At 42.7% G+C, this 22,772-nt stretch overlaps 1 protein-coding gene across 1 annotated transcript; it reads right to left on the reverse strand.

Annotated features, from left to right (window-relative positions):
* Window positions 1–1,562: 1,562 nt before the first annotated feature.
* Window positions 1,563–19,321, reverse strand: LOC101827987 (extracellular calcium-sensing receptor). The gene is given in 6 exon segments (XM_040734230.1): window positions 1,563–1,634; window positions 1,636–1,701; window positions 6,680–6,889; window positions 9,306–10,103; window positions 15,582–15,873; window positions 19,113–19,321. Coding segments are annotated over 6 exon segments (1,647 nt in total).
* Window positions 19,322–22,772: the final 3,451 nt, after the last annotated feature.

Raw genomic sequence — 22,772 nt, forward strand, 5'->3', positions numbered from 1 at the left:
TGATCATGCTAACAAATGTTTTAGGATGGCATATGGCCTCAAAACACATGTGCAGAAGTCCTGTCCTAAACACGTTGAAATGAGATATATTTTCTCATGAGTAAACTTAATATGAGGTAATAAATGTTAAATGACGTCACCAGTGGGTAACCTAGTACCCACAAGCTGCTAACCTGATTAAAAGGGGAACTTGGAGCTTGGAGAAATAGACGTTATTTAAGAACTTGAGGGGCAAATGCAGAAAGTCTACTATTAGTTTGGTGGAAGGCTAGTCAACATTAAGAATTACAAGACAGGGATGCTCTCTCAGCCTGGACTCTTAGGGGAGTGCCTGGACCCTACCCATAGTGAAATGACAGACTCTAGATATCCCCTATGTGGAAGGATTTGGCAATAGGGTGGGAGGGTGGGGGGGAAGGGGAGTGCGGGAGGAGGGGAGGGAGAGGGAACTGGGATTGACATATAAAACAAGCTATTTAAAATTAAAATAAAAAATGATTAAAAAAAAGAATTACAAGACAGCCAGGGCTGCATGGTGAGGCAGTGTCTCAAAAGCAAGTAACAAGCCCAAAAAAACATTACAAGACACACACACACAGAGAGACACAAACACATGACAAATAGACACCATACATTGAGTGGAAGACTGTGTCAGGGCAAGAGTGAGGACTCAACACAAAACCACCTCAGATGATGATTTGGCTTTTCATTTCCAGCTTGCAGAACTGTAATGGAATATGTTCTAATGTTCAAAAAGCTGTCAATGTGGTTGACTGTCACCATTCAACATCTGAGATGAACTTCACCGAAACAGAGGAAGAAGATTGTCACAAAAGGACAACTACCATGCAATTTCATTCAAGAGAGGTTTTTAATGTAAGTGAAATTCATCAGTGTCAGCAGCAGTCACAGATCTAATAAGGGACCACTAAAGCTTATAGAAGCAGCTTAAGCTGGTTCCTTGACCATGGGTCAAGGATGTGCAATATTGCAGAGGAGAATTCATTATGCAGCACAATTAGGGTTCATTCACTTTCCTGTGTCAATACATCATTTACCTAAGAACAATTATAATACTAGTGTTCTGGCCCATATTGCACAGAAAAGCACAGACTAGGCAGCATCTGCAGATGGATGGGTGTGGTATTTTGCAGGAGAATGATCCCAATAGACACATATACTTCATTGTTTAATGCCTAATTGGTAAATTGTTGGGAGTGGATTAGGAGGTGTAGCATTGTTGGATGAGGAGTGTCAGTGAGGGTGGACTTTGAAAGTTCAAACTCCCACACAAGTCCCACTGTCCATATGGCTGCTGCCTGAGGAGCAGAATGTAAAATTTTAGTGACTCCTTTCCACCATGCCTGCCTGTATGATGCCATGCTTCCTGCCATGGTGGTCATGGACTCAGCCCCTGAAACTTTAAGTAAGCCCCACTTGCATGTTTTTCTGTTAGAAGATGCCTTGGTCATGGTGTCTCTTCACAGCAGGAGAACAGTAACTGAGACAATGGACAAATGCTGTAGGCTTACAGTGTCCTGTTAACTCCTCAGATGCCAGCTCTACATGTCCTCACCTTTTTGGTCTGCGAACTGTCCCTCCGGGCAAGGACTGCAATCAAAACAGCACTGGGGGGGCTCCCAGCCTAGGCACTTGGCTGAACCCTGGAAGGCAGCTTTCACTGCACACAGAGGTGGGCACCTAGTAACAAAGAGCATAGTATCACCAGTGAATCTACAGGGACACAGATGCTTGACCTCACCCTGAGAACCAAAACAGGAGAGTTTCCTTGCAGGCTACTTAATGAGAGGCCTTCCCGAAAACATGTCTATCCCAGGAGATGCCAGACTGGACAGGAACCATTGAGTGTAAGAGAGGAAGGGCTACATCAGGCTCTCTTGATAAAGGGATTAGCAAACATAGAACAGTTTGATATATGGTTTCTGCAGTCTCTCTGGGGCAGTCTCCTCAACAGTTGAAGGTATGGAGTCAGGAGAGAAGGCTCAGTTGTTCAGAGTACAGGCGGCTCCTCCAGAGGAACCGAATTCAAGTCCCAGCACTCATATAGCAGCTCACACTGTACCTCCAGTTCCAGAGGATCCAGTGCCCTATTCTGGCCTGCATCGGTACCAGGCATGCATATGCTGTATAAGTATACATGCTGGGAAATTTCCATGAATGCAAATAAAACTTAAAAAAGAACTGTAGATATTTGAAGCCATTACAAAAGTCCATAATCTGGGCAAATTTTTCTGATGCTTTTTTTCTCTTTCACTGAAACTCCCAACTGCCTACTTATTACACGATGGCCTCAAGTCTAACTCAGAAGACATGACAGTCAATATTCCTTTTCTCAATCTCCATCTGTGAAGCTGCTGAAGTTTACATGTGTCACTAATAAAAAAGTACCATCCAGTTTAGTAAGGGACAAATTGTAGGTACCAACTCACTCAACACACACACACACACACACACACACACACACACACACACAGACAACTATCATAGCACACTCAGTTGTCCTCTTATTTACCTTGAGCCTGCCAAGGAAGACTTAGTTTCTCTTAGCATATCTCTACTTCCAGGCAAGGGTTATGAAGGTGGAAGTTTGGGGTGCTGACATCTCTACCACAACAGAAGACAGCAGAAAACCCTCCCCAGATCAAGGCCACTGAAAGGTTCTTCAAAAGAATCCTGTAAACACTTACTATGTGTCCTTTATGAATGAGAAGCCTAAATATAACAACCTCATTCTCATGTGGAGAGCTTTAAGGCCACCATTGACTGGAGATGCCATCAAAACAAGTCAGACAAAGTGTCAGACTAGGGCACTCTCTGTCCACTGTCATAGGGCAGAAAGTTGAGATATTTCTATACACCAAACTCCACATACAGACATACCTATCTCAACACTGCTTCTAATTTTGCTAATAAATTTCAGGGTTTCAATCTCAAATGTTTCCCAAAGGCTTCTGTGTTGGACTACTGGTTACCTGATATGGGTATTTAAATAATGATTGCATCCTAGTGAGTCTGGGAAACAGGGAGGGTCACAAGAGAAATATGCAAGACACCCCAGAGAAGAATAATGAAGCAAGATCTCATGAGCAGATTGGGAGCATGGGGGGGGAGGAGAGAGGGAACCAGGAAAAATAGAGGAGAAGAAGAGAGGAGAGGACAGGAAGATATGGGTGAGCAGTTAGGTTGAGTCCGGAGAAGAATGGAGACCAGAATGAGAGATACTTTAACAGAAGGAGTCATTATAGGTTTTAGGAGAGAGCTAACACTAATGGGATTTCCATAGATCCTACAAGGATGACACCAACTCGCAAACTAAGCAATAGTGAAGAGACTACCTTAATTTCCCCTCCCTGATAATAAGATGGACGACTATATTATATACTATCTTTGAAACTTCATCCAGTAACTGATGGAAGCAGAGGCAGATACCCAGAGCTAAACACTGAACTGAACTTCTAGAACCCAGTGACATAGAGGGAGGAGTGATGAGCTAAGGGGTCAAGACAGTGCTGGTAAAACCCACAGAGACAGTGGACCAGAAAAGGGGGAGCTTGGGACCTAAGACTGATAGCTGAGAGGCCAGCAGGGGATTGATCCAGACCCCCCTGAAATTGGTGTCAGTGAGGAGGCCTGGGAAATCTCTGGGGCTGTGGGTAGTAGATTAGTGTTTACCATGGCATATGAATGAACTTTGGGAGCCCATTCCACAGGGAGGGAACATCTCTCAGCCTAGACACATGGGGGAAGGCCTAGGCTCTGCCCCAGATGAAATGACAGACTCTGGAGATCCCCCATGGGGGGGTCTCACCCTCCATGGGGAATGGTGTGGGGATTGTGCCGGGGTTGGTGGGGGGCAAGTAAAGGCACAAGGGAGGAGGGATGGGTGAGAGAGCTGCAATCAACATGTGAAGCAAGCGTGTTTCTGATTTAAGTAAAAAATATATTGAGAAGAAAGAATGATGGCATCCTAATGACTGTGGTCGTTTGAGTGTAATTGCCCCCCACAAGCTCATGGGGAGTGGCACTACAAGGAAACATAGCTTTGTTAGAATAGGTGTGGCCTTGTTGGAGGAGGTGTGGCCTTGATGAAGAAAGTGTGTCCGTGTAAATGTGGGCTCTGTGGGTTATCTTATACACTTAAGTCACCCAGTGGCCCAGTTCACTTCCTGGTCCAGATCTAGGACTTCTGTTCCTTCTCCAGCAACATGTCTGCCTGTGTGCCGCCATGTGGCACCAAGAAGATAATAGATTAAAACTCTGAAAATTTAAGCCACCAAATTGAATGTGTTTGCTGTATAAGAGATATCAAGGGGTCTTGTAGAATATTTTATGCTGTGTTGAATTTGTTTATGCTGTGGAACATTTGTCTAATGATTCAAACACGCAGCGCATTCTTGCATGTTGCATTTCTTTAACTTGGTCATGCTGTTTTATTTTGCCTGTTTATAACACCTAATTGGTCTAATAAAGTGTTGAGTGGCAAAAAAAATCAAGGCAAGAGAATGATAGGTGGTGCTGGCAAGCAACAGGATAGGAGAAATCTGGAGGTAGAGAATGAGGAGCAAGAAAAATGAGGCTGCCGAACCCTGCAGAGGGACCTGGAGGGAGAAGAAAGCAGCCACCATCATCAGCCGCAATTCTGGTCTTGCCCCTCCACCTTCCAGGGGGAGAAAGAAAAAGAGAGGGAAGAGAGGAAAGAGCCCTGAACCCATACTCACCAGGAGAGGCAGAGACTTCCCCTATACCAAAGGAAAGAAGAGGTGAGAGGAACACAGTATAAGAATACATCCAACAACAGAGAAACCTATGTGACACCACCAGAGTGTCAAGACTCTACACCAGCAAGATCAGACAATCCCAGCTCAAATGAAACAGAAGAGAATGACCTTAAAAACAACCTCAAGATAATGACAGAGGCACTCAAAGGCGACATGAGAAAATCCCTTAAAGAAATGGAAGAAAAATTCAAACCAAAAAAATGCAAGAAATTCACAAATCTCTTAAAGAAAGCAAGGAAAGAAAAGAAAAAACAATCAAACAAATAAAGGAATTATTCAAACAGATCAAGACATAAAAATTGAAATGGAGACAAAAAAACACAAACTGAGATAAGGCTGGAAATAGAAAAGCTGAATAAACAATCAGGAACTACAGAAGCAAGCATAACAAACAAAATACAACAGATGGAAGATAGAATCTCAGGTGCTGAAGATAAACTAGAGGAAATAGATTTGTCGAATAAAGAAAGTCTTAAATCCAACAAGTCCTTAACAAAAAAATATCCAGGAAATATGGGGCAGTGTGAAAAGACCAAACCTAAGAAGAACAGGTATAGGAGAAGGTGAAGAAGCCCAGATCAATGGTGCAGAAAACATATTTAACAAAATCATAGAAGAAAACTTTCCCAACCTGAAGAAGGAGATGCCTATGAAAGTACAAGAAACTTACTGAACACCAAATAGACTGGAACAAAAAAATAGTCTCCTTGCCACATAATAATTAAAATACCAAATATACGGAATAAAGAAAGAATATTAAGAGCAGAAAAGGAAAAAGGCCAAGTTACATACAAAGGCAAACCTATCAGAACTACACCTGACTTCTTCATGGAAACTCTGACACCAGAAGGTCCTGGATAGATGTTCTACAAACATTAAAAGACGACACATTCCAGCTGAGACTACTATTCCCAGCAAAACTCTCAATTACTATACAAGATATTCCATGAAAAAAATTACACACTACGTATCCACAAATCCAGCCCTATAGAAATGTCTAGAAGAAAAACTTCAACCCAAGGAAGTTAACATACAAAGTAATGAATGCATCTGATCATGAATCTCTCAAACCATGAGGCAATTAAATCTTTTCCTGATTTCAAACTGTTTCTCAGGTTTTTCTTATGGGTGCTGAAATAAACTAACTTAGCAAGTAAACTGAGTGTCTGTTGCGTCCATTCCCCACATGGTCCCTGGGAAGGTGTTTAAATTAGGGTGTCATTATCTTCCTCTATTCAAAGCAGGTCCTGAACACAGACACTGAAAATACTCCCAAGGGAGCAACAGCTGCAGATTCTCTTATGAGTCTGATATGCATGTTTCCCATTTTGTGTATGAGTGTGGTATAAATGGTTATATGTGTATTTGTAAATCTATGTGGGTTCATATTCATGTATGAGCAAGTGCAGTTGGAGGACCAAGGTTAATGTTGAGAACCATCCTCAATGGCTTCCACTGTGTTCACTGAAGCAGAGGCTCAAAGTAAAAATCAAAGTCATTGATAGGGAAAGTCTCCCTAGCCAACTTGCCCTGGGCATCTCCTTGTCTCCACCTTCCAAGGATGAAACTACAGGAGGGCCACACTGCCCATTCAGTACTATGGAGATCCAGAGTCTGGTCCTTGTATTTGAACACCAAATACTTTAACCGTTGAGCCATCTCCAAATACCCAGCTTTTATATTTTCATTTCTTGCTTATGAATCATTATCATTCATCTCACTTTTATGAGATGAACAGCATATCCAGTTACAACTGACTGACACAATCCAGAACTGCATTATCGTCATGCACATGTAGCAATGAGGACTCTTAGAATCAGAATTTCCCTATGACTTTAACACACTAGGAAAATACACAACTGTGCATTCAGGCAACTCACTTGAAGATCCTCCTTCAAATGGATCATCATTTTATTCTCCAAAAAGACTTGAGGGTCTATCATTCCTACATGGACCAAGTGAAATACACCCTCGGGGGACTTCTGCCCTTGGAAAATGTCAAACTTGGTCACCAAATCTCCATTAGCATCAAACATAATTTCACTTCCATCAGGAGTTTTGAAGTGGACCTTCCTTAGGGCATGAAGAAGCTGAAGAAGGAAGGGAGACATTGTAGACCAATCAGGAACAGTCTGGAGTCTTGTCCAAAATATCACATGCCATTCACCTAGGCAATGATAGAGTCACTTAAATCATGGACTGGTTAATGACCAAAATGTCATACGTATGTATGAAATTATCAATATTATTTTTAAAATAGAAAAATAAGTGAGGTCTTGTAGATGGCTCTGTGTTAAAAACACTTGTCATAAAGCCTTGAGGATGGGAATTGAAACCTCAGAACCCAACTAAATATGTAGCAGCCCATTTCTACCTACAATCTGAGAAGGCATAAAGAGTAGACAGTGTCAACAGCTGATCCAGAGGCTCATAAGCATGGAGAGACAGACAGACAGACAGACAGACAGACAGACAGACAGACAGACAGACAGACAGCAACTGAGAGACAGGTCCTGAAGCTGGGAGAGAGTGTGTGCCAGCAGTTGAGGAAGAGGCCTGAAGAATCAACCCTGATACCGATACACACACTTATGAACACCTGATTTTTGACAAAGAAGCTAAAATATACAATGCAAAAAAGAAAGTATCTTCAACAAATGATGCTGGCGTAACTGGAAACTGATATGTAGGAAAATGGAAATTGATCCATATCTATCACCATGCACAAAACTCAAATACAAATGGATCAAAGACTTCAAAATAAAACCAACCACACTGAAACTCATAGAAGAGAAAGTTGAAAGGAGCCTTCAATGTGTTGGCATAGGAGACTACTTGCCAAATATAACAACAATATCACAGACACAACAACAAATGGGACATCCTGAAACTAAGAAGCAAACAAATGACATGATCAACAAGACAAAACGGCTCCCTGCGTGATGGAAAATATCTCAACTAACCCAACATCTGACAAATGACTGATGTCAAAACCACAAACGAACTGAAAAAACTAGACCTCAAATATCAAATGAAAAATGGTGTACAGATCTAAAAAGAGAACTCTCAACAGAGTGATCTCAAACAGCCAAAAGACACTTAATGAAATGATCAGCATCCTTAGTCATTGGAGAAATGCAAATCAAAACAATTCTGAGATACCATCTTACATTGATCATAATGGCTAAAAACAAAAAAATCTGCTGACAGCTTAAGCTGGAAAGGAGGTGGAGAAAAGGGAACATTCCTGCATTGCTGATGGGAGTGCAAACTTGTACAACCATTTTGGAAACCTGTATAGTGGTTTCTAAGAAAATTGGGAATCATTCTACCTCAAGACACAGCAATACTTTTCTTGGGCATATACACTAAGGATGCTCATTCATACCACAAGATCATTTGCTCAGCAATGTTCATAGCAGCATTATCAATAATAGCCAGAACATGGGAACAACCTACATGCACCTCAAACCAAGGAATGGGTAAGGAAAATGTAGTACATTTGCACAATGGAGTACTACTCAGCTGTAAGAAAGAAAAGAAAGAAAGGAAGGAAGGAAGGAAGGAAGGAAGGAAGGAAGGAAGGAAGGAAGGAAGGAAACAATGCCATCTTGAAAACTGCAAGCAAATGGTTGGAACTGGAAAAAGCCATCTTGAGTGAGGTAACCCAGATCATAAGTGGATACTAGACATAAAGGAAAAGACAACCAGCCCAGAGGTCACAACCCAAGAAAACTTAGGTAACAGAGACGACCCTAAGAGACATACATGGATCTGCATAGGAAAGGGAAAAAAGACGAGATTCTTGTAAATAGGGAATGCAGGGGGCTTGGGGGAGGGTGAAATGGGGGAGGGCAGGAGGGTAGAGGAGTGAGGAAAATATATAACTCAATAAAAAAATACTAAGATAAAAGCTATAGTACAACGAACAAAAAAAAATACCAGGTGGAGACAGGAGATGGCCAGAACAAGATGGCTACCAAAACCAGACACATCAACAATTTCTGTATTTTAGTGACAGATCCTGCCACAAAGAATAACATAGGTGAGTGATTGAAAGGTGATTCCTCATCATTCTCAGACCTTCCCACAAACCTATGTCCAGACATATGTACCACACACCAAAAGAAGGAAAAATAATGAATGACATTTTATATGTGTTTAAAATCCTGATTTGCAGCATGAGAATAGTAAAACTCTTACACTGCTTATCAAAGTATAAATTTTGGATATTAATAAGAGGTCTTTAGTGTTATCTGAAATATTAATTTTTACTAGACATCCTCTATTTGTTAATTCAGGAAATACACAAGAACTAGACTCATCTGAGATCAGAGAGACACCTTGGAATCCTTGTCCATTGTTCCTATTAAGATGCCTCTCAGTTACAAGTGTGAGGATTCCTTGCTGAAGCTTGAGTCAGCTTTACCTCAACAGTTAAGTCACAAGCCAAGTCCTCTTCCCCATCCATCCCTGAATCACGCACTGCACACATGCCTCTCTCACCTGCCAGGGATGGAAGTCCTGAGAGTCTGTACCTTTCCCATGCTGGTGCTCATCATCTATCATGTCCTGCAGGGCATGGGCAATGCTGTAGACACCTGTGTAAGCAGCATCCATCTTACTAACTTCTTGGAAAGGGTACAGCTTGTTTTTCAGACTCTCATTCCCTGAGCACATCTGGACACCCTCACTCACTGTGCTGCTCTGGTGAGACCATACACAATCAAAGGTGAACTCCCAGAACTTCTTTATGAACATGTCCTCTGGGGTCTGGCTGGGGCGCAGGTCGGCAAGGAACTCGGGGAAACCAATTGCCCTGCTGCTGTGATACAGAAGGCCAAATGTGCTATGCAGTACCTGGGAAACATCTGGAATGGTCAGGGCGAGTGCCATGTGCAGAGTACCCTTGCTGACCCAGACCTGGCCTGAGATAGGGGTGCCCAATAAGCCATACAGGATTATTTGGAAATTGGCATTGCTTAGGAAAACCAGAACAACTCTGGCTGTGCATTTCTGCATCTTCTGGACAATCTCTTCAATCTTCCCCAAGGACTCATGGGAAGGGACGTGGAGTATGAACTCAATACATACACCAGCTTGACTTAGCTCCTGATTGGCCAGAGAGCTGGCCTGCTGCCCAAAGTCATCATCATGGGCCAGAATGATCACCCAGGACCACTGAAAGTGAGTTATCAGCTGGATCACTGAAAAAGATGATTTGAGGTCACTAGTCAGTGTCCGCAGAAAAGATGGGAACTGTATCTTGTCACTGAGGCTGGGTAGTGAGGATGAGTAACTGATCTGTCAAGGAAGAGCCAAGAAATACAAGAGTGGATGAAATCAGGACGTAGGTGTGGTCCGATGGTCTTGATTAAATGTGGGAAGGAGGGAAGTGGAGACATGGCTCTGCAGTTAAAAGCCCTTGATGGTCTTATAGAGGACCCAAGTTCAGTTTCCATCACCCACATCAGGTAGCTCACAACTGCTGTAACTCCAACTCCAGGAAATCAGATACCCTTCCCTGGCTTCCTCCTGAATGTGTGGCATAAAATAACCCAGACATATGCACCTAAATGTATGTTCATTTTAAAACATAAATAATTTTCAGAAAAAGACTTGAGCACCCTACTTTGAGAACTGTGCTGATTCTAAAAGCAGCTCTGTGCCCCTCACTGCTGATCATCCCAGACACCGCCTTGTGGCTTCTGGAATGAAGCCCAGAACCTTAGCTCCTGCTCTCCTCTCAGCATCTGCCCTGCACCTGCCCCCTAATATTTCATTCCTGCACCTCAGGTAGGATTGGTCTGACTCTCTGCTTTGCACACAGCTGCTATGTTGTTCTTTTGAAAATTCTAATGTGTCCGTGTCCCTGTGTGCGTGCGTGCATGCGTGCGTGTGTAATGATACATGTGTAGAAGTTTAAGACAAATTGTGGGAGCTGGTTCTCTTTTTCACCACGTGGATTCCAGAGCCTCACTCAATTTTGAGGCTGGCACCTTTACCCCACCAGTCATCTTGCTGTCCCTGGTAGGAACCAACCTGCAAAACAACAATTGGATCTTATCACACAACCATTATGAGATTTTCCAGTTTTGAGACAAATAGGAGTCTGATTTTTCAAGCTGTCAAGAAAGATATAGTACCATGTTCTCAAGAGAGAAAGTTCTTAGAGATGGGACAAGTGGGGCTCTGTGTCTGTGTTTGTTTTGAGGGGCACAGAATGTGGCTTCTCAGCCTCAGGGTATGAATGTAAAACCTTCTCTTGCCACTAAAGATGTGTAAAGGTTTTATTGTCTTAACACAGAGACACTAGCATTTTCTTGATTCATATGGAGAGATACGGCTGACTCAGTCTCACACAGGTGGTTCTGCGAGACTGTGCAATAAAATGGAAGATATCCAGTTGCGTTTTGATTGCAGACAATGAATGATCATTTTTGTATAAGCTTCTCCCATTAAATACACATTATTAACTAATATCGAATTATACTTTACTGGAAATATTGGGAGAAAGATAATTTATTTGTAGATTATAAATAAATCATTATTTCCTTGATATTCAAATTTGTATTATTTTCCATGTATGACTGTATGTATGAGTATTACCACATATGTGTTTGGTGCCCTTGGAGGACAGAAGAAGAAGCCCCATTGCTGAAACAGAGTTACAGATGGTTGTGAGCCACCATGTGGGTGCTGGGAATTGAATCTGGGTCCACTAGAAGAGCATCCAGTCCTCTTAACCTCTGAACCACCTCTCTGATTCCTAAATGCGAATTTAACTAAACCTTAACAGGTAGCCCCTTAAGTTCAAAACCTAGAAGCTCTTGAGGTATGTTCAATATATCAAGTTTCTGTTCTAGGCATGATAGTGAGTGACACTTAGGAATTACAGGAAAGAGGAACAGGAGTTCCGAGGCAGCCTAGGCTACACAGACTTTCTGTCTCAACACACACACACACACACACACACACACACACACACACACACACACGCATGAGGCATGCACTCATGGACACACATACACATACATTAGCTGTGACAGAATTTCAAAGAAAGAAATAAACCAACCTTACAGCCAAGCAAGGTGAAGCACACCTGTATTGTAGCACTTGAGAGGCTGAGGCATGAGAATCTATCAACAATTTCAAGGCCAGTCTTTACTGCATGGTGAGTTCTAAGCCAGTTAGGTCTTCAGGTTAAGACTCTACGTCTCAAGAAACAAAACATGACAGAAACCTCCAGTTCAGAAAGCCCTTTAGTGAGAATCTACACTAAGGTGGTTATACATAAGTCCTTGGATACAGCTTTGTGAATTACATGGCCCCAGCTTCATTTTAAAGGGGAAAGCCCATCGGGCAGAAAAAAAATTCAACAAATGTGAGACATTCAAAGAGACTGGAATTTACTCAGATATAAGACTTCATAGTGGGAAACAAATGGATTTAAATCAGACTCTTCATACACTGCTTACATTAATGTAATTCATTCCCACTTCACATCACATAAGCAAATATACTTGAGAAAGGGTTTCAACAAGCCAAGGCTCACCTCAGTCTCACTATATAGCTGAGGATAACATGGCACACTGGATCATCTTGTCTCCACCCCCTGACTGCTGTATTGCAAGAGAGCTGGAGTTTAGACCCAGCGCCTTGTGTGTGCTAGGAAAGTGCTCTAGCAACGGAGTGACAACGCATCCCTTGCTGTGACTGTCATGGTTGAATCTGAGATATCACCAGGAGGCTCACATGTTGGGGACTTGGTTTCCAGCAGATGGGCTTCTGGGAAGTGACTGGATGCTGGGGAGTCTGATCTAATCAAACGGTTAACTCTTTAATGGAGTCATAGTGGTAGCATTTTATAGACCCCATGGGAAGTAGGTGGGAGCTGCTTGGAGGAATCAGATCCCTGGAACTGTGTCCTGGTTGAGATGTTGCTGTAGTTTTCTTGTCCCACTGGTTTCCTCCGTCCTTCTCATCCCCAAGTAAACACACATACTCAATAATAATTATTAAACTGTTGGTCAATAGCTAGGGCTTCTTATTGGCTAGCTCTGTCTTAATCATTAACCCATTTCTATTCATCTAAATATGTCCACGTGGTCGTATCTTACTAGAGAAGGGGCGGCACCTGTTACTCCTATGGTGGCTTACATGGTGTTCTTTGGTGGGTGCCCTCTACCTGCTTTTCCCAGAATTCTCCTCATCTCTTAGCCCAGCCTATCTTTCTGCCTCACTGGCCAAACAGTGTTTTATTCATCGACCAATAAGAGAAACATATATACAGAAGGACATCCCCCATCAGTAAAATGTATTGTGTCTCCTACACCCTATGTCTCTCTGCTTCCTGACCACTGGGGTGTGTATCCCAACACACACTTCTGCCATGAAGCTCTATTACCACAGAAACAATAGCATCAGAAGACAAAGCCGTGAAACTTCAGAAGCTAAGCCAGAACAAATCTTTCCTCTCTCAAGCTGTTTGTCTCAGGCATGTCTGTCATTTTGGTGATTGACTGAAAGATTCAACAGAGTTGCCATTTGACCCAGCAATGTTATCTGCATTCCTAAGATAACCAAAAGTATATGACCACAAAAAAACCCTATACTCAAATATTCATAGAAACAGCATGCATGAGAGCCCCAAAGAGGAAGCAACTGTAGTAGCGATTGCTCAGTGGTGTGAGAGAAACACCTGACAAGAAGCAGCTTTAGCGAGGAAGAGTTGATTTAGGCTCACGGTTTGAGAATGTACAATCCATGTACACATGGCAGCAGATGGAATGGAGGCAGATGTGGACCTGGGAATTCTCACTTTCTCATAGTTTTTGTATTGTTTATTTTTGAGTTTTTGTTTTTGTCTTTTGAGACAGGGTTTCTCTGTGTAACTTCCCTGGCTGTCGGGGAACTAGCTCTGAAGACAAAGCTGTCATGGAACTCAGGTGATCCACTTGTCCCCTTGAGTGTTGGTATTGAAGGCATGTGCAGCCGCCACCACCCAACCTCCTCATATCTTGGTGGGACAGGAAGCAGAAAACGTACAGGAAGTGAGATCACAGTATTAAACCTTAATGCCCACCTCTGAGGCCATGCTCCTAAAGGTTGTATAACCTTCTAATGCTGACCCACAGCTAGGAGGCAGTTAAGTCTTCAAACACATGAGAATATTTCATAATCAAAGGTATATGAACTGATAAATGAATAAACAAAACATGCTCTTTGCATGCAAAGGACTATAGATGCTGATAAGGAGTGAAATACTGGCACATGCTCCAACATGAACAAGAGGCATGCTCAGTGAAAGAGCTCAGTCTGTTTATCTACATAAAATGAGTCCAATCATTTAAAAGTCATATCCATAGAGACAAAAAAGTAGACTAGAAGTTGATTCAGAGTAGGAATGATGGGATGTGGTAGCCAATGGGCTTGGCCGGAGGGAGGAGACTCTTTGCAAAAAGATGAAAACATTCTCAAATCAACTGTGGTAATCATGCTAAGATACAAGCTACTGAGTTGTTCACTTTAATTGGATAAATTAGCCTCTAGTTGCCTCTTAAAACCATGAACTGAAGAGTTGATTATCAGATATGGCCTCCATTGTAGTCATGACACTGATGGCTGGGTTACAAGGAACATCCATGGAATACTTGGGAACAAGAGGCATGATCCCAATTGCCTAGACTCAAATCACAGCTCTAACACTTACATCCAGATGAGCTTACTGACGAGTTGTTTTGGGGGAGATTGTTTGTTTTATTCATTTGTGTGTTTTTGTTTTGTGGAGTTCTGTGTGTGAGAGAGATAGCTGGAAAGATGCCCAGAACCTACACTGTAGAAGTAAGGAACTCACACCCAAAAGTTGTCTTTAAACCTCCACAGGAGCACCATGGCACTGGTGTTTAATGTACACACACACATACACACATACACACACACACACATACACAGAGAATAATAATAATAATAATAATAACAAATAGGCTGGATAAATAGATCAGTGGTTAACAGTATTGCTACTCTTTTAGAGGACCTGAGTTCAATTCCCAACACCCTCATGGCAGCTAAAAACAATCTTCAATTTCAGTTCTAGGGAATCCACTGCCATCTTCTGACTTCCTTAGAACCCAGGCACACATGTGGTACATATTTATGCATGAAGGTAAAATACCCATACACATTTGAAAAAAAGTAACTCTTTGTGTTAGCTAGTGTTTCTTCTGCTGTGAAGAGAAACCATGACCATGGCAACTCTTATAAAGGAAAATACTTAATTGGATGGCTTACATTTCAGAGGCTTGGTCCATTATCATCGTGCCAAGACATGGCATAATATAGGTATACATATTCCTGGAATAGGAGCTGAGAATTCTACATCTTGATATGCTGCAACAGGAAGTGAACTGTCAACACTGGGAGTAACTTGACCATAGAAGACATCAAAGGCCACCTCCACAGCGACATACTTCCTCCAACAAAGCCACATCTTCTAATAGTGCCACTGTGTTTGGAAGCCATTTTCTCTCAAACCATCCAAAATCTTTAAAAATACATTTTAATTTATGAGAAGTTTCAGTCTCTTCCTCAATGCAAGGGGATAATAGTTCTCTCTACCCTATCCATACATGCAGGAAAACAATATTGGGCACGGGGAATATTTGCAGGGAGCCTGGCTCCACAGTAGAGCTGTTCGCTACCATGACCATCACCATAATTGTCACTATCATCATTAACTAATTGTGCTGCATTCACAAATGAAGAAAGCTTTGAGAAACTTACCTGGGGGAACCTGTACAGCCCTAGAAGTCTGGCCATGGAGACAGACAGGGCCGATCGTGTGTCCCCAACGAGGGCAGCCTGAGGAGAGTCATGCTGGCAGGTGTAGTTGGGGATGGGCTCCTCCTGCCTCGTGAGGAAGCTCAGAGTCTCATGGACAGCTCCATGCACTGTATCCCCAGAGTTTCGAATGGAGAAGCCCAAGGTCAAATTGGGCAACAAGTGAGCACTCCTATTAATCTCCTCAATGGCAAAGACAAAACTCTGGGCCACCCGGTAGCCCCACTGGGAAACTCTGAAGGAGACAGAAGCCCACATTATTACTCATGATGGGGTAAATGGAATGAGAATAAACACAGTGACTCAAGGGATACAAGGAAAAGCATGCATCTCCACAAATACTTATACACGGATATGCACAGGAACACAGTTCAGAAGAGGGAGCCAGAGGAAATGTGGAGACAATAATCAATGGGGCATTTCAGAAGACAGGAGGGATAACTGAATAAGCTAGGTATGGTAGCACACTTGTCTAATCCCAGCATTCAGGAAGCAGAGGCAGGTGGATGTTTGTAAGTTGGACACCAGCATGGATTACATAGCCAAATGCAGAGATGCAGAGCTACACAGAAAGACTCCGTCTCAAGAAAAAAAAAATCTGCTGCATTGTACGGTTGGTTGCAATGAAAAGGAACTAACATCTATTTCAGAATTGCTAAAAGTAAGAGCCAGAAGTAGGGGAGAAATACGAAATGCTGGTTCAGGCCATGACTCAAACACTGCAGACTTGATCTCTCATGGCAGCTGCCGGTATCTGCACTGGGCCTGTACAATGCTGTGTGCATGTGTGCATATGATGTGTCTGTAGAGCCACACATGCTACAACACATGGAGGTCGTGGAACAAATTAGTGAGCCAATTCTCTCCTTCCACCTTGATGTGGGTTTCAGGGAAGGTTCAAAATCAGGTTGTCCACCAGGCTTGCATTCTGAGGGCCATCTCACTGGCCCGTCTCCACCTTATTTTTTGAGACAGTTCATCTCACTGAACTTGGAACTCATCTATTCAGATAAGCTTGCTGGCCAGTGACCTTGGGAATCTGTCTCACCTCTCCTAATGAGGGTTACAGATGCTCAGCATGCTATGATTTCAAATGAGTACTTGCAATCAAACTCAGGGGTTCATGCTAGCACAGCAGACACCTCAACTCAGGCATTTCCCCAGACCCTAAGACATTCACTTTCAGATTCTCCTGTGTCTACCTCCAATGTTACTTTTTTTTGGTTTTTCGAGACAGGGTTTCTCTGTATTGTTTTGGATCCTGTCCTGGAACTCACTCAGTAGACCATGCTTGGTCTGGAACTCACAGAGATCCACCTGCCTCTGCCTCCCGAGTGCTGGGATTAAAGGTGTATGCCACCACTGCCCGGCTCCAATGTTACATTTTAAATGTTCATATTACCAAAAAATAAGTATGCAAATTGATGGGTTTGCTGGTAAGCTTGATTAATCATTCCATAATGTATACATTTATTAAAATACAGCTTTGTACCTAATACATACATACAATTATTATTCATTGGCTTAAAAAAATAACATACTATGCAGGTATGATGGCACACACTTGTTTTTTTTTACTTTCCTGAATTTGTATTGAAATGCAGATACTAATTTTTACTCCTTTTTGAAAAATTGCAATTGTCAATAACCCATTATTTAAGCCCTTACTGTATTTTTATACACATTATCTGACAATCACTTGACAGGGCAGGGCAGGACTATTGTCACTGATGACATACGGGGGAACAAGAGAAAGAGGTTCAGTGATGTGTTGATGGTGATTCAGCTGTGAGTAGTCAGAGTCAAGATCATCATACTTAAGGAAAATGCTTTTGTAAGACTTGAAAATACATAAAACAACATAAAATTTATCACCATAACCATGTTAACTGTATAAAAAGTGGCATTGAATACATTTTCTATGAAACCATGACAACCAGCCATCTGCCAAGTTCTTCTCCACTTCCTGTATGGAATCTCTATACCCATTAGAAAATAATAACTCCTCTGTCCCTGGCCACCACATTCTGCTTTCTGTTTCTGAGCTTAATATTGTTCATGGGTGAAACTATACAGAATTAATCCTTTGGATGGCACACACGTATGATTCAAACCCTCAGGCTAGGGAGGCAAGAAGATTGTGAGTTTATGATCATCGTGCATACAGAGCAAGACCCTGTCTCAAAAGGAAAGGCAAGCCAGTGTAGTGAGTCATGCCTGTAATCCCATGTTTATGGCTAGCCTGGATTACACAAGGAGTTACAGGCTAGTTGGAGCACAAAGTGAGATACTGTCTCAAAAAACTAGTCATTTAAAGTGATGTCAAATGTGAAAATGAACAAGGGAAAATCTCTTGCATTTGTGCCTGAATACAAAATGATCATAGTTACTGTAGAAAATACTCTTAACAACTGTTTTTTGACTGAAGTCACATTCTATTCCCCAATCTGGCCTGAAACCATCAATACTCCTGTTTCAGCTTCCTGGGTGCTAAAAGTAGAGTCACACACCCCATATTCAGCCAATTAAAAAAATAAAGCTAAATACAAACATTTAAAAAATAGTAATAACCAAAAAGGCTGTGTTGGAACTACTCCACACAACAGTAAATTGGAAGAGCTAAGACAAGCATAGGCAAAGGAGGGATTGTATTTATGGCTCAGGTCGTAAGTTTCATCTGCAGCACCTCAAAAAACGAGTGTGGTGGTACAGTCCTATAATCCCAGCACCGAGGAAGTAGAGGCAGGTACAGCTGAAAGCTTTTCACAAATTCAAGGTCACCTTTGATACCCAATGAATTAGAAGCCACATGAGACTCTTAGAAAAAAATTACAAGTGAAAGGAATACAGTAACCAACTTTGGTGGTGCACACTTTTATACCCAGCCCTCCAGAGGTAGAGAGTCAGGTGGATCTCTCTGAGTTTGAGGCCATGTCTACAAAGAAAGTTCCAGGACAGTCAGTCAGGGCTATTCAGAGAAACCCTATCTCAACAAACAAAATGCATCAAAAAAAGGAATACAATAGAGAGGAATTGTGGGGCTGATAACTGATGAAAAATCTATTATTTATACATTAATCCATTCAACAAACGCATCTGTCTAGACACTATTTTAAGAACCAAACATATACAAGAGAATCAAGAATACACCACTTGACCTGTGGAACGCATACATTACAGCCAATACGTAATCAGCCTATATTTCACTTTGCTAAAAACAAGAACGAAAGAAAGAGAGAAAGAAAGAAAGGAAGGAGGGAAGGAAGGAAGGAAGGAAGGGAGGAAGGAAGGAAGGAAGGAAGACAGAAAGAGATGATGGAAAATGAGAGGAACAAAGCCACATTCTGTATACAAAGAAAAAGGCAGTGGCAGTCTAGCTGGGATTCTGAGAATCAACCCTTGTCCAAGGCTTCACAAAACCTTGTAAAGTGGCTTTGGGATTTCAGAGACAACTACCACATATCCAGCACTTACCCTGAATCATGCAGTCCAGCTGGTGGGGCAGTGAAGTCAGACAGGGTACTATTAGAGAATCGAAAGATGGAGAAGCTTCCACCCACCATTATATCTCCAGGACGGACAAAGCGAGGCCTCTGCTTTGGCAACAGCCAGGCTCTTGGTTGAGAAAGGGCAGAACCAGAGAGGCAGCCAAAGAGAACAGGAAGGAAGGTGCACAGCCACATGCCTGCTGGAGGCCAGACAGCCAGTGACAGGACAGCCCCATATGGGGCAGTGGCTTGTAGTTAAGAGAGCTTTTATCTAGCAACTGCCTTGATCAACGACCTGAGGCTAAGACCACACTGGGAACACTAGGCGGGCAGGCTGTGTAGAGAATATTGATCATAAATTGGTGAAGGCTTGTGAGCACTAAATCCCAGAACCATTAAAAGTTGTATCCCCTTCTCTCGAGGCTTCCTAAACTCTCTGCATCCAAAGGCACAGCTCCGGGCATCATCTGCAAACTATAGGAAGGGCAGCAATGGGTCTGACTGTCTCCTGAGGGACAGGCAAGCCCAGTAGTAGTTGTTTTCATGGTGCTCAGGGCACTGATTTGGAGAGAGGCCCCAGGTGGGTAAACAAGCAAACAGCCCATGACCCCTTGAGTCTTACTGGCAACATCTGGAGATAGGTTTCCCTAAAGCTTCAGCAGGCCCTGGGCTACTCTACTCTTGCTTCTAGCTACCAAGCAGTGGGTCTCAGGCAGGATGGAGCCTCTTCAACCCAGAGAGCAATGCTTGATGGGGTCATATGTATCTGTGGTCAGGGTGATGGGTCCATGCAGGAGAGGGAAGCTGAGTTGTGAGCAGCTTCCTGGCATAGAAAAACTTCAGCAGCTCTCTGTGCCTGAAGGAAGGTATTCAACATTCCCTATCAGCAAGGTCAAGGTCATTTAGATGCAAACCATGGTGAGTTAGTGTCATGTGACTCTTCCTGGGGAAATAGAACATATAACGACTTACCCACACAGAGCACTGATGACACATCAGTGACATCCATGTATAGCTTGGAAACACTGCACTGATTGACTTTACTTACAGAAGCATGGGAAACGCCTGACCAGTTGCATCGCTGAAAAACCCATCTCAGCATGGCTGATAGCTCATGAAAACTTCATCTCTGAGCTCTTTCCTCAACCTGAAGGCACCACGGCAGAGGAGGTTCCTGTTGCCCCAGCCAGTGCTTACTGTTTACATCAGCTTGTGGAGGAGCCTCATGAATCTTGTAACATTCTGAACTTTTTGAGTCATAAGTGCAGGAAGGACTTCCTGTGGTTTTTCAATTAGCTTCCTGAGATTTAGGAGCCTCTCATTGTACTCCAGGACAGAATGCTTTAATTCAGAGAAAATAGCTACACAACACAGAGATACCTGTTTAGACTCAATAAGAAAACTTTTATTTAACTAAAAATTAGTCACAGTAGGGATGCGGAGAAGAAGAGATGCCACCACAGATTGAGTATACGGCTAAATTTCCACCGTTTTGAATGGGAATATTTGTTATGTTATTATATTTTGTAAGTGTGAAGCTTGTTCTTTGCTTGTTTTTTGCTTTTGCTTTTTTTTGCTTTTTTTTCTGAGACAGAATTTCTCTGTATTATTTTAGATGCTGTCCTGGAACTCGCTCTGTAGACCAGGCTGGCCTCGAACTCACAGAGATCCACCTGCCTCTACCTCTTTAGTGCAGGGATTAAAGGTGTGTGCCACCACCACCCTTCGTTCTTTGCTTTTCAGGAAGCTCACAGCTAAAGGTTTGCCTCAAGGTTCAGAAGTTACTCTAGACTTGGACGTTTGAGAAACATGGAATTATTGAGACGTTAAGACTCTTGGAGATGAGTTAAACAAAAAGATGAGCATGAGCATTTGGGGGCCAACGGTAGAATATTGTTATCTCAGATGTTGAAGGCTTGGTCTTCAGTTAGTGGTATTATCAACGTGTGATGAGACCATGAGAGCACTAGCTTCATCACCAAATCCATGGTGATGCCATAGTTTAACGGGCTGCTAGGATTTGGGATCTCAATGAAGGCAGCAGACCACTGTTGATTTGCTTTTGAAAAGTGTATCTTGTCTGTGGACACCTCCCCTCTCTCTTTCTTTATCTTTCTGTTTTCCGTACACCAGGAGGTGCACACATTTCCACTATGTGAAAAGTACCACCCCTTACTCCAACTGAAAGCATCCCAGAGACCGCCAAATGTCTTGTGCAGTGTAGGCTCTGAACCACTGGTTTCTCTTGCAATTCAGAAGATCCTGTAGCCCAGGGTGGGACCCTATCAGACATCTGTAAGGTAGGAATTGGATGTCAGTTGTCCCTTAGAAGGTTATAGATTTTAGAAAATTTCCAGCATTGCACAACCAGGTTCCAGAATATTCCCTACACTTCCAATAGGATTCTGTTCCCTGTACCCTCAGTCCTGGTTAGATACAGTAGGTCTATTTTCAGTTGCCTTGGTTTTGAAGTTGGAGTATTTCTTTAGATTTCATTTAAGATAGGTTTTGCTTATAAAAAGTCTGGAGCGGAGGATAAGGGGGTTGTGGTGGCACATCATTAATCCCAGCACTTGGGACAAAGAGACAAGCTGATCTCTGAGTTTGAGGACAGTCTGATCTCCACAGAGTTCCAGGACAGCCAGGACTACATAGTGAGACCATGCCAAATGTATGAATATAGATATTGAAATATATAAATACATATTCATATGTGTATAAATATATATTTAATAAATGATATTACATGTATTGGAAACATCTTCCTGGCTGCAGGCTGCCTCCCAATGAATCTAGATGTGAGGTGTCTTGTAATGTGTGAGGGTGATCATCCTGACTCCCCAAAGTCAATTTTCTCACAAGAGACATTTTCCAAACAGTCATAAATGCATAAATGAGCCATCACTGCCCTAAAAAGTCAAATCAAGCCTGATCTTCTCTTCCACTAATGGGAACAGGGGGACTGCTACAAAGCCTCCCCTCCCTGCTGGAGACTATGCACTGGCACCCCAGATTCCTGGCCTTCTCTTCCACCAGCGGGGCTAGGGGAGCAAGTACACCAGGCCCTGTATCCGGGCTTACCTTCCAGTGCCTGGGGACTGCCACAGAGACTCCCCTCCAGGCGGGAGCCATGCACCCCAGATTCCTGGTCTTCTCTTCTACCAACAGGCCCAGGGGACCAGTGGACTAGTTCCTGAAGACTGCCACCGAGACCCTACACACCCCAGATTCCTGGTCTTCTTCTCCACCAATGGGACCAGGAAGAGGAGAACTACCAGAGTATTGGACTTGCTTGCACCCACCGAAAGGGAACTCAGGTCCCCTAACCACCAGATCAGTAAGGGGCTCTTTATGCACCCACTAGAAGAAGATATGGGAAAGAGACAATACAAAAACACACTCAGCAACAGAAAAACAAATATGACACCGCCAGATTCTAGAGACTCCACACCAGCAAGACTCCAACATTCCAATGCAAACGTAGCAGAAGGGAATGACCTTAAAAACAACTTCATGAAAATAATAGAGGCCCTAAAGGAGGATATAGGAAAATCCCTCAAAGAAATGGAAGAAAAAGGAAACCAAAAAATGCCAGAAACAGAAGAAAAAACAAAGCAAAAAATGCAAGAAATGGAAGAAAAAGCAA

Source organism: Mesocricetus auratus, unplaced genomic scaffold (genome assembly GCF_017639785.1).
Source record: "Mesocricetus auratus isolate SY011 unplaced genomic scaffold, BCM_Maur_2.0 Super-Scaffold_100038, whole genome shotgun sequence".
In the NCBI taxonomy this organism is placed as follows: domain Eukaryota; kingdom Metazoa; phylum Chordata; class Mammalia; order Rodentia; family Cricetidae; genus Mesocricetus; species Mesocricetus auratus.